The sequence below is a fragment of the Euprymna scolopes genome, chromosome 13 (assembly GCF_053919585.1).
Source record: "Euprymna scolopes isolate OS-2025 chromosome 13, ASM5391958v1, whole genome shotgun sequence".
In the NCBI taxonomy this organism is placed as follows: domain Eukaryota; kingdom Metazoa; phylum Mollusca; class Cephalopoda; order Sepiida; family Sepiolidae; genus Euprymna; species Euprymna scolopes.
Window position 1 is genome coordinate 102,351,316 of NC_136494.1, and position 12,292 is coordinate 102,363,607.

The following is a 12,292-nucleotide window of genomic DNA, read 5'->3' on the forward strand; positions in this document are numbered from 1 at the left end:
ATATGGGTGAACAGTAAATATACAATGTTGACCTGAATTTAAATTTACTTGTGTGTGACATCCCCTACACCATAGACATAATTGGACAACATAATCGTTGATTTAAACATACTTTAAATCCATCAACAATTATATAATAACTCTACCGTATTGATTGAACTGATATTGAGCTTCTTTTATTTGTATGGATAGCTTCAAGCAAACTTTTATAAGCAAGTTTGAATTATTTACATAATATAATAGGTTATTTTTTTTTCAAAACTAATATGAAAATACGTTAATCTTGCGACTAACATCGTATATACATAATCATTATATAAAAAGATAATGCATCTATTTTGTAAAATAGAGTTAACTTGAAATGGAGGGTTTTTGACTTTACTGTTAGAGAAATTAACCCAACTTTTGCATTTCTTTAAATACTAGAAGGTCACCCGGCGTTACCCAATTGTAATATAGGCTTAAATATTATATTTTAATGTATGCAGATTTCATATTTATTATTATAGAGCCAATTCTCTGTTGATTATTATATCCAATATATAGTAGTCAAGGTTTGTACAGATTTTCAGTGTCCCTTTTCAAAGTTTTTCAAGGCCATCTCCAAACAAAATTCAAGTTCTCATAACAAAATTTGGAGTGTTTTACAATCCACAGGGATTCGAAAAAGTGGTAAAAAAAAAAAAAAATATATATATATATATACAACAAATAAATGTTACCATGGCCAATGAAAATTACTTTTCAACCTATCTATATCATTTTTTGGTGTTTTTTAAAGTAGTTTTAAATGCTTTTTTATTTCACTTTAAATATTAACTCTCTTTACAACTTTTAAATTTCGAACTAAGATCACTACAGTCTTATCGATTTTATTCGGCTCATCCAGCCTCATTTTATGGGGGGGGGGGGGATCACCATTAGAAAGTCCTGTCCGTAGAAGGCAAATTTTTTTTTGTTTTGTTTTTTTTTAAAGGGGGGGGGGTATTTATGGCGGCTGCATTAACCCCTCCATCTCCACCCAAAACAAAACAAATTAAATAAATTAGAAAAGAAAGCAAAAATAGAGGGAGACTTATTTCAAATTTAGTTTTAATATTTCAACACAAATTTTTACTGGACATAAAGAATACAATTTTCAAGGCCTCTTAAGACATTTTCAAGACATTTTCCTTATTTTCAAGGATTTTTCAACGTAATAATAGAAATAAGACCTTTTCAAGGCAAAAATCAAAATTCAAAGGCTTTTCAAGTTTGTGCGAACTCTGGTAGTGATGCCAACTAAATCTAACTTAGGTGTTATCAGCTAGAATAGAAACCAAAATATATAGCGTTCCAGCCTCAGTCATTAAGTTTGGAAAGTATGTAAGAAATGACATGACATTAAAATTTGAAACGGTGACAAGCAAATTCAGACTTTTTTTATTACAAGATTCAAGCAAAATACCCAAACGGTTTACAGAGTTTTATAATTATTAAAAAATACACATACCCAACTCTATAACTACAAAGATATACATGAAAATTGTGTGCCTAAAAATCAGTTAAGCTTCTATTGGAAATTTATTATATAGATAGCAACTTAAAGAATTTAGGTGCTCATTTATTTATTGAGATACAGGTGTTGAAAACTGGCACTTCAAAATAAAATAACAAGGAAAACTTATGAATATGCCTACTTAAAATAAGCGAATACAATTTTTAAATTAATGTATATCAAAAACTATGAAATATAAGTGAATAGAATTTTTAAATTAATGAACATCAAAAAACTATGAAATATAATGGCTTTATGTGAATGCCATTCTGATTTTTTATGGAAATCGCTCCAGACAACACATGAAGCCACTTGATGTAAAGAGCTAAAAATACTACTACTTCAAGGTAAAACAACTTGCCAATAATAAGTATTAAATGGGATAGATTCTGACCCAGAAAATGGCAATTCTCCTCTCTTTGTCATAAACATTGCTCATGAAATGTAAGAACTAAAGGACACAATAAGGGAAGCAAAGAGTTACATGGCTGTCAAAAGTAAACTTATGATCCATTTTCTACTCACCTTACATTTATGTTAATTAATCGATAAAATGTTCAGACTACAAATAGTAAATAAATTTTATTTTTTATTAAAATTCTACTCAATAATTTTCCGTAATTTTTGGTGTACAACAAATAAACATATCTGCGTGTTTTCCTGTTATTTTATTTTGAACTGCGATATTTCACATGTATTTCTATTAAAAATAAGCACTAAGCTTTGTAGATAGTGATCTGAGTGTACTTACTTTCTCTGCATATGGTTCGGTGTCATCCACAAAATCAGCTGACAATCCAGGTCTCTTGAACAACCAGTCCGGCTGGTTAGGGACAACCACTGTAAAAAGAGAAAGGGCAAAAAATATACATGTTAATTAAACCAAAATCAAAAAAAAAAAAATAATGGATTTTTTCTTTAACCTTTTGGCTAGGAGTAAAGTGTAGTATATGTTCTGATGAATTTAGTATTTATTGTCCTTAGTTAGGGAAGGAGAAGTCCTTCTAAACTAAGGCAATTTTTATTCTTGTTCCAATCAAGAGTACCTCATTTTGGGAAGCTGGATTTTCCTCACATTAACAATCAATCTTGTATCTATACCTTTTCCAGTTCAAAATGGGAATAGTTCAGTTCAAAATAAGAAATTTAAAATAAAAAAAATTTTAATTTATAAATATCTTTGGTGCTACAACAAGGTATTGATTTATTAAATTTTTTTAGCCTAATGATTAGGTCAACTGAAAACCACGATAACAAGAGAAGTGCAAAAGCACGTATCTTAGAGGTATACGAGATGGAGGGAAATTTGAAAGCCCTAGCGAAAAATCTTTATATTCCAAAAACCACCCTCTATCGTTGGATTAGTAAGGGAAATCAAGATACACGAGGAGGGCCTAGAAATTGTATGGTCAAAAAGGTGCATTTGGATTTTATTCAAGCACTAGTGGATGAAAATCCTAGGATCACATTAAATGTGATCTGTGAAAGGATTGAAGCCCAGTTTGGGTTGAAATTGTCCAAATCTACAGTAGCGAAGCATCTAGATATTAAAGCTGTAAGATTTGTGCCAGAGAGGGCGAATTGAATTGAAAATAAAAATAAACGTAGTTTATTTTGTTCAAAATTATTGAATTACCAATCAACTGGGAATATATGTTACCATGACAGAGGTAGACATATATATGATGGGTTTCTAACAGTATTTTGTATAATTATTTAGTTTGAACTCATTTTCCCAAAGTTACTGTATTCAACAGCAAGCAGGCTGCCATTTTTCTTTTTCAAATATATCGATAAACACTGTATGATTTTTGAAACATTACACATTTTAAAGTGAGTAAAACCACTAAAAACGTTTCCATATAGGTAGAGGAGTAACTTATCTTGGCTTTGGTAACATTAATTTGTTATGTATTTGATTTTTGACCACTTTTTCAAATCTATGTGTATAGTAACACAAACCCCAGATCTTAAACAAGTTTAAATCTTTAAAAGAGAAAATTCACTAATTCGTATTTCGGTTCATTTTTTTTTTTTTTTTAGTTAAAAAAAAAAAAAAAAAAAAAAAAAAAAAAAAAAAATATCAAATGTTTCAAATGAAAATAAATTGATTTCTTACTTAGCCTTTTCTTCTTGCAAACTTTTGCTTGAAGTTCAGGATAAACTTTACTGGTTCCTTGAGCTTTCAATAATTCATCTTTCAACTAAAAGAAAAATTCAATTTTTAAATAAGAAAAAAAAAAGAATAAGAGCATAAATTTATTGTTGAACTTCAAATATTAAAAAATTATTGAAAATTTTATTTTTAAATAACCTAAAATGTTTTAAAGGATTTGAGATTGAAAAGGAGTGCAGTTCTTTTTTAATTATTGTATGAAAGTTATATTTGTGTGTCTAATTAAAAAAGTGGATATATTCTTTTTCAGTACTGAATTGGACAAAATGTAGGCAGAATTTTTGTTTTTAATATCCATTCTTTTGAAGGTAATGAGGAGCAAAATTAGTCAATTTTTTTTTCAGCAACCTTTGAACTAAAACCATCTAAAATATACTTTCGTGGTCTTTGAACTAGAATCAAAGTGTAATATCTGTTCTGTCTTCAGCCAGAGGAAAGAAATCCTTCTTGACTAGAAAGGGGAGGGATGAGAGAGGTATAGAAGAGAGAAAGACAGGGAGAGGGGGTTCGACCTGCTCTTCTTCAACAAAGTAATTTTTTTCATATAATTCACCAGGAGATCAAACTCTGTTAGATCACCTCAAATACTTTTTTTTTTATAACAAGCCTGAAGAAGTTTTTAAACAAATAAACAATCTGATTTTAGTATCACGAGCCCTTTTTTCTGCATAGTCTCAAAACATAACTGAACCATTAATATTTCTGGAAAGTTCATAGCCAGCATGAGTGATAATAATAAAGTCATACTTTGGAACTTGCTTTTGGTAAAAAAGTGATATTTTTTCTGAAACCACAAATATAATTATAGCTCTTCCTCAGCAAAATAGATATGGTTACAGTAAAAAGTGGATTGTCAATTCATTATAGTATTGAATATTGTGGGAACTTTTTTGTTTAACTCATCAGTTATCAAGAACTGAGGGGGCTCAAGAATAAAGAGATAATCAGTTGGATGATTGCCAACCAACACGAAAGGACCGAAAACAATATTTGGGATGGGCAGAAGATTAATTAGGAAGAATTTATTTTCCAAGAGAGCAACTCATTAAGTATTTGTTTATATTAGACTTGAAGACAACCATGTTGTAGTCGGTTGGGAAGCAGCCCCATAGTATCCTGTTCCATAGATGGGATGTTCTTAGGATACATTTGGCTTTTATACATGTAAATGATGAGGTACTTTCTCGAACAGTAGAAGGATTCAACCATTGCTCCAGCAACCTTAGCAACTGATCTAGTGTAGGTCATCTATTTCAAACCTAGGGTGAAAATCATTACTAGAAGCTTAAAGAAGGAAGCTTTTTTGAGGTGAGAACCATTCATTTTGACTGTTGAGCAGTGAGGATCTAAAAACTGGTGAAGGAAAAAAGAAACCTGATTTTAGAGGTGTTAAAAATAACAAGCCATTTTTTCTCCCTCATCGCACCATGGTACTCCAATCAGAAGAGAGGGAGTCAGATTTTCATCATCAATGCTTTTCGAAGTGTTGCCATAAATAGTTGCGTCGTCTGCATAGATGTCAACGAATGATCTCAGAATATGATTTGGAAGATTAATATGAGGAAGGCTAAACTCAGAATCAATTCTTGAGGCACCTCGACAATGTTGCTATGTACTTTGACTTTTTGCCTATCAACAACTATTTTTATGTACCTATCAGGGATGATTGAGAGAACATTTACAGACATTGATATACCATAGGTAACAAGCTTGCAAAGTAAAACTTTGTGCTAAACCTTATCGAAAGCCTTCGATATATTAAGAGCTATTGCCCTAGAAAGTCATCCCCCGGCCAATAGATTCACTGATCCTATGCACAGTCAGCACATCAGCAGTAGATATTGCAGAACTAAATCAGTACTGCTTGTCACTAAGATTATTTTCGTTGAGGTGGTTGACAACTTCTTGATTCATACCAGATTCAAGCAACTAACTTATGACACACAGACAGGACCGATCCCCAGTATTTTTAAATACAGGGTGAGTCACAAGAAAATGGATGTTTTCAGAACGCTCCTTGCTCTCCTTTAGTGAAAGTGGAGGCTAACTTTAGAAAGTGGCTTCAAATTTGTGCCCCTGAAAATGGCCATCATTTGTCAGTAAGAATAGGTTTCGCGAACAATTGGAAACCATTGGTAGGATGTGATTGAAACTTCTGTAAAATTCATAAATATTATACTCATTTTTATTGAATAATCAAGAATTCTTGGGTCTTTCCACAAAACAGAACCAACAAAAATAACTAGCCACATTCACCGTAGGCGAGTTGAACTAGCTTTCCCTGAAAGAGGAATAACAAATTACCAATCAGTCCCCAGTCACATGTACAGTAGCATCCAAAAATAAGGGACAAAATTTTACATCCTAATATTTGCTAGAAATAACAACTGTGAAAAGCTGACATTTTGACAACTGGTAGTTGTTATCATCCATAATAACTTACTAAAATTTGAAATAATATCGGTAACCTATATATCCTATATATATAATAATTTGATTGCAGAAATTCCCCTCTGGACCAAAGTACACTAGGTTTGCTCCAAAAGAGGCCACATACAAATTTATTATGTCTAGACTATTAAAAAGTATATTATGTAACTTTTGAACGCCATCTTACACACACTTATCTGCTTTATTAAAATCTTACATCCCAACCAAGGAGAAAGATCATCACTACCGCAAAGATCTACAACGGAAGTAGCTTATTTTTCCCTCTAAATTAAAAGTACTACTCCCGTTCCCAGGTGGGGGTGGGATATACTTTTTTACCTTAGATCCACCTACACACTTTCCTTTAAAATTATGACTTTTAAAGGTTTTCCGCTATGTTGATTAAGAAAATCTGAGTTATATTTGGCAGATGCAAGTATTCTTCGCCATATAAAGCCTGTAATACACACTATATCACTGGCCGCCAAATTAGTACACGGGCAAGAATCAAATCTAATTATATCCAACTAACACTGCCACCTCCTAACGTCTTTCTTGGTTCATAGTATTTGCGAGTGAGGATCTTGACACTGACTATCAAAGTTAAATTTTTGACAACTATTTTGACAGTCACCTCAAATACTAAAATGGGGTGTCTATTCTGGAAGCCGTTCTTAACATAGGAATGTTGCCAGTGACCATTCCGAAAGCCGTTTTTAACATGAGGAGGTTGGGGGTGTCTATTCCAAAAGTCTTTCTTAGAATGAGGAGGTTGGGTGTTGGGCAACAACAACTGTACTTAAAATTTTTCTACACGACAAGAGTGGCATGCTTCCACTGGGCAACGCCGGTTAGTGGGTCCTGCTAGTTATATATAACAAGGATGGCAATCTAAATAAACAGACGATCAAGTTCTTCTATTTGGCTTCATTTTAAGCATTATGTAGTCATGCTTATTTCTTTCTAAAATGAATTTTTTTTTTTTTCTGATGAGTACACATACGGAAAAATTCAATATTAACATAAAAACGAAGCAGGTCTGTAAAATGTGTTGAAGTTTTAAAATATTGAAAGAGCTGATTGTTAAGATAAATAAAACCTTACATCTTGGAATATAGTTATATATTTATTCATTATATATATATATATATATGTACACATACATAATGTATGTGTGTAAAAAAATTCATAAAAATTTGACCTCTCTGATAAATTACTATATTTCATTAAACTCAATTTTTAAAATCTAAAATACTTTTTATTCACTGCCAATTAATAAAAAAACAACAAAAGTTTTTTTTTTTTTTAATGATTTTTTTTATAGTTTCAAAGATTTGATATAAAATTGTTTTTACCTCATTCAGCTCAATCTTTGAGACTTCACTTCCTGAAGGCGGCAACATTGACAGCAATGGGTTTTGGGATTGGAGTTTGGTAACATAATCATACAAATTCTCATGCAACATGGCTGGCGTCTATTGACAGAAAATGAAAAAGAAAGGATTTTAACAAAACAAGAGAAAAGATTTCATTAAAACCACAAATTCTTCATAAGGATAACAAATTTACAGAGAGATTTTATTCTTAACTAAGGATGATATACCAAAAGAAATGAAGGGTCATACCATGACGTGTGTATGTGTGCATATGAGCATACGTCTTGCAATAGAAGTACACTTGAGGGGTGGAGGGAGGCAATATGAATATGCATGTTTACACTGTTACAAAAGATTATTTAGAAATAAATGGACCATACCCAGTATTGTTTGGAAAACTATTGAATCATCCTGACCAGACGGCTTTGTTACTTAACTATTTCGGTTACATAATAGTCAAACATTAATCAACACTACTGTCAATCGCACACACTTCTATTTACATTAAATGGTGAAAGTTCATTACCCAGAAAGAAAAGTTCAAACTCTGGTATCGGCAGTGACGCTTACTTATTGATAGATGAGAATCTCGTCATCATCTCTTCATTTTTTATAGTTAAAAAGAAAAGGGAAAATGTTCAATGAAATTGCACAAGGTGACAGAAACGGATGAAGTAAAAAGACAAAAAGGGCAAAAATAGACTCACGTGTTCATCTTCGCATATTTCCGAAAGAAAATAAACAAAAGCACCAAGTTCACGGACACTGAAAAAGAACAGGAAGTATTTGTAAGTATAGATATGATTGCCAAAGGTTATTTAGGTATGATATACAATTTTTGACCTTTGACTTTATAGTCCAGGTCCATTAGCAGTATTTGATTTAAAACTAAATGTTAAACTGATGCCTGTGGAGGATCATTAATAAAAATAATGCCACATGGAAAAAATTAATGATGCCTTACTAAAAAAGTCACAAAGATCATTATCATATTTGGTTTAACATCCAATCCAGATGCTGGCATGCATAGGACGACTTTTAGAAATTAATTTCCAAACTAACTTATCTCTGGCCAGATCTTTATCCCTCAAATACATTGGTATCACTTCCTTCTATGTTTACCTTGGCCTTTCCCTGTGAATTAAACTTGCTACATCAACTGTTCTGCATCTACTAATATAAGAACTCTTAGAGATTCTTTCAATATGGCCATACCATCAAAGTCTCTTGTTCTGCACACATCTCTGTATGCTGTGCACATTTAATCTTGCTTCTGAGGTCATCAGAATTAAACCTGTCTTTAACACTCACATATTGCATCCATTTTCATATTAATATCTTTCTAACTAGCTGTATATACATGACGTTACCCAAGAGTCTTATCTTATTTTTAAAATCACATGCTTTAGTTTTTTGGAGTTTTTTTTTTTTTTTTTTTAACTCAATAGAGGTAACTTGCTATATAGTGTCAGTCGTGTGCAAACGAAAGGATAAGAGACTAAATATTAATGAAGCTCAAAATAGGATTTTTAAACTAATTTTTGAACAAAGCTAACAAATTATTAAAAAAAACTTATTTGGTAGTAATTTAGGTTGACATATATTGAACACAGGTAGCAAGACCTATTATAGATATCATGTCACCTTGATCATTAATCAATTCAAGATGAAGAAACATAATATCTGACAGGATTTATCCTGGGTAGATAACTAAATCCACATTGACAGGAAAACCGATTTCTAATTTAGAAAAAGATTCAATGTTTTCTTTTTCAACAAAGCTCAATTCATTTCCACCAAATTTTGTGTCTTAAAACTGATGAAGCAAGCAAAATGGATTGTTATTCTCTGGTCCATTTTACAAACATTAAAAAGATATCCCTCATTAACAGCCAAAAAGAATTCAGATAAAAATATTGTATAAAACTTACTTCTGACTTTTGAGTTCTTCGTATTTCTCCAAGAAAAACAGTTTCTCTGGGGCCTTTTCTGCAACCTTCTTCTTTATTTGTAAAGTCGGTACCTGAAGAACAAATAAGTAAAATGTCAGCACCACTTGAGTAATTGTATGAACAGGCAGCACAACATTTTTTTGAATTTTGTGAAAAATTTAATGATTTCCTTTTTTAATTTGTAAATAGAGTTTATTTTTTGGGGGGGGGAGCAGCAATTGATTTCTATAAATAACATCTAATTTTAACTTTTGGTAGATTTTGAGCAAATATAAATGGAACCAACTTATTTCAGACACATTGAGGCAACGTTCTCAACAATTTGACTGACTTTATTGCTGTCGAGCTGATATGTGGTCCTGTTCAGTCTCAGGAGGTCCATCTTCCCGTCTTTTTGTCAGACGGGGCTGCTCAAGCATTTTCGAGTGCTTGAGTGGCTTATCAACTTAACACCTGACCTTGTGTCTAACCTATTTTAGATGTTTTCAAAAAGAATTTGGGGACATTTTAGCCTATTGTCATAAAAAAATGTTAAACCTATTATAAGAAAAATCAGAAGACAAACTGAAAGTGACAAAAAAAAAAGTCTTCTTAATTAACATCTAAAACTAAAAATAGGAGCCAATATTTATGCTAATGGGATCAGTGTGCATCAATTTCGTTTTTTTGTTTTACATGCAATCAAGGCCTAAGGCCCACTCTCAAGTATAAAAGTTAATGAGTGTACGATAGTCACTGAGAAAACAGTGTATTAATAATTAGTGGTAGAAATGGATTATTTAGAGAGGGGCTCAACAAGAACTTATTTATATTGGACTTGAAGATGACCATATTGTAGTCAGCTAGAAAGCAGGCCAGCAGAACAGAGTTCCACAGGCAAGCACTTCTAGGAAAGAAACTTTGTTCATGGAATTTGCATTTAGATTTATGTACAGATAGAGAGTGGGGGAATTGTTGATAGTAGTTGGTTAAGTCACAATGCACAAGTGAGAGAATTTTTGTAGCTTTTTTGTCTGGCGTTCGGCTTATATATTTTGTCATTTTCCCCTGTGCACACACATCACAATTTGGGAGATCATCTGAATAGAGGGCGGCAGTACTAGGGGTCTATCTTCAAAAACTATTTGCACCTAGCTTAATCTTTTCATTAGGATGATAATAGATAGAGAAAAAAAGAATTTTTGAAAAAAAGTCATTTTTGGCATGTGGGGGGCTTTTTTTACGATATTGCCCCCCCCTCCCGGGGGCCCAAAATCACCATTTGCAGCAAAAAATTTACATTATGCAAAATTGCATGCACCTAAACGTCCTAAATGGATACAAATTGGTATAGATAGTTGAGACTGATGATTTCTAGCCATTTTTGAGGCATTTTTGGGTTTATAGGATGAAAAGAAGGGCCAAAATGAGCCGAAATTTGCTCAAAATTACCCGAAATCTTAAAAAATCAGCTATTTGGCTACTATGTTACTCCTAAAACGTCCGAAATGACTATGAATGGACTTAGTTGGCTAAAACTTACATTACCCCATAATTTCTAGCCATTTTTTAGGCATTTTTGGGTTCCTAGGATAAAAAGAAGGGCCAAAATGAGCCGAAATTTGCCCAAAATTACCCGAAACTTAAAAAATCGGCTATTTGGCTATGTTACTCCTAAAACATTCCAAATGACTATGAGTGGACTTAGTTGGTTAAAACTTACATTACCCCATAATGTCTAGCCATTTTTGAGGCATTTTTGGGTTCCTAGGATAAAAAGAAGGGCCAAAATGAGCCGAAATTTGCCCGAAATTACCCAAAACTTAAAAAATCGGCTATTTGGCTACTATGTTACTCCTAAAACATTCCAAATGACTATGAGTGGACTTAGTTGGCTAGAACACACTGCAATGGCTTCTTGATAACACTGCAATGGCTTCATAATAACACTGCAATAGATTCTTATTCTATTCAACAGAAATTCATTTCTGCTGGGTCCTTCATTTCTCTTAGTGTCCTCCCCCACACCAAAACTGTGAAAGGAATTAGTTCCATTTCACATAAAAGGGAAATCCCCCAAAGAACAGTTAATATACCATGCAATGCAATGTTCACTTAATCCCCTAAGGGAAATTCCCAGAGAGACAAATAATAATTATGCACACAAAAACATTGAGGTGAAAAATTTGTTTCGAATAAGTGGCTTATTAAAGGCAGGGGATTGTATGTTGTTATGTCACATATACCTACATTGCTTAGTCAGTTTCTGTGAATGGTTTTTAAGCCTGTTGATAGAATTTATGTCCCTGGTGGGGGGATGAAATTTTTGGAAGGCTGGGTGGGAGCCTTTTTGGGCAGGATCTGAAAAATTGGGAAAAACCTGTGGGGGACCTAACCCCCTAGGACACTGTGTTTCTACTGGGGTCTTCATTTATGCTGGGTCCTTTTTTATACTGGGTCCTTTATATCTGTCAGGTTCTTCATTTCAGTATACTGTAGTCCTTCATTTCTCTTTGGTCCTTCATTGTTGTAATGGATATTTCTACCAACTGGATCCTTCAGATATCATGTTCGGTTTTCTTTTCTTTTACAGCTATCATCCAAAATGGTGAAGTATGCATTTGGCGCCAAACTTCCACTCGAGGTGGACGTAGTTATGATGATAACCCGTGATGCGCCAGCCAGCCACCCGGGTAGAGAAACATAGTAGCCAAATAGCCGTTTTTTTAAGTTTCGGGTAATTTTGGGCAAATTTCGGCTCATTTTGGCCCTTCTTTCGTAAAAAAAGCCCCCCACATGCCAAAAATGACTTTTTTTCAAAAATTCTTTTTTTCTCTATCTA

General features: G+C 32.9%; 1 protein-coding gene across 1 annotated transcript in view; it reads right to left on the reverse strand.

Moving 5' to 3' along the window:
- LOC145292115 (gamma-tubulin complex component 2-like) overlaps positions 1 to 12,292 on the reverse strand; it is a 146,431-nt gene that overhangs the window by 96,492 nt on the left and 37,647 nt on the right. The window contains exons 4-8 of the mRNA XM_080138219.1: positions 9,451 to 9,542; positions 8,227 to 8,284; positions 7,499 to 7,618; positions 3,657 to 3,741; positions 2,289 to 2,377 (exon numbers count right to left, since the gene is read on the reverse strand). Coding sequence (XP_079994345.1) covers positions 2,289 to 2,377; positions 3,657 to 3,741; positions 7,499 to 7,618; positions 8,227 to 8,284; positions 9,451 to 9,542 — 444 coding nt within the window. The remainder of the gene's footprint in view (positions 1 to 2,288; positions 2,378 to 3,656; positions 3,742 to 7,498; positions 7,619 to 8,226; positions 8,285 to 9,450; positions 9,543 to 12,292) is intronic.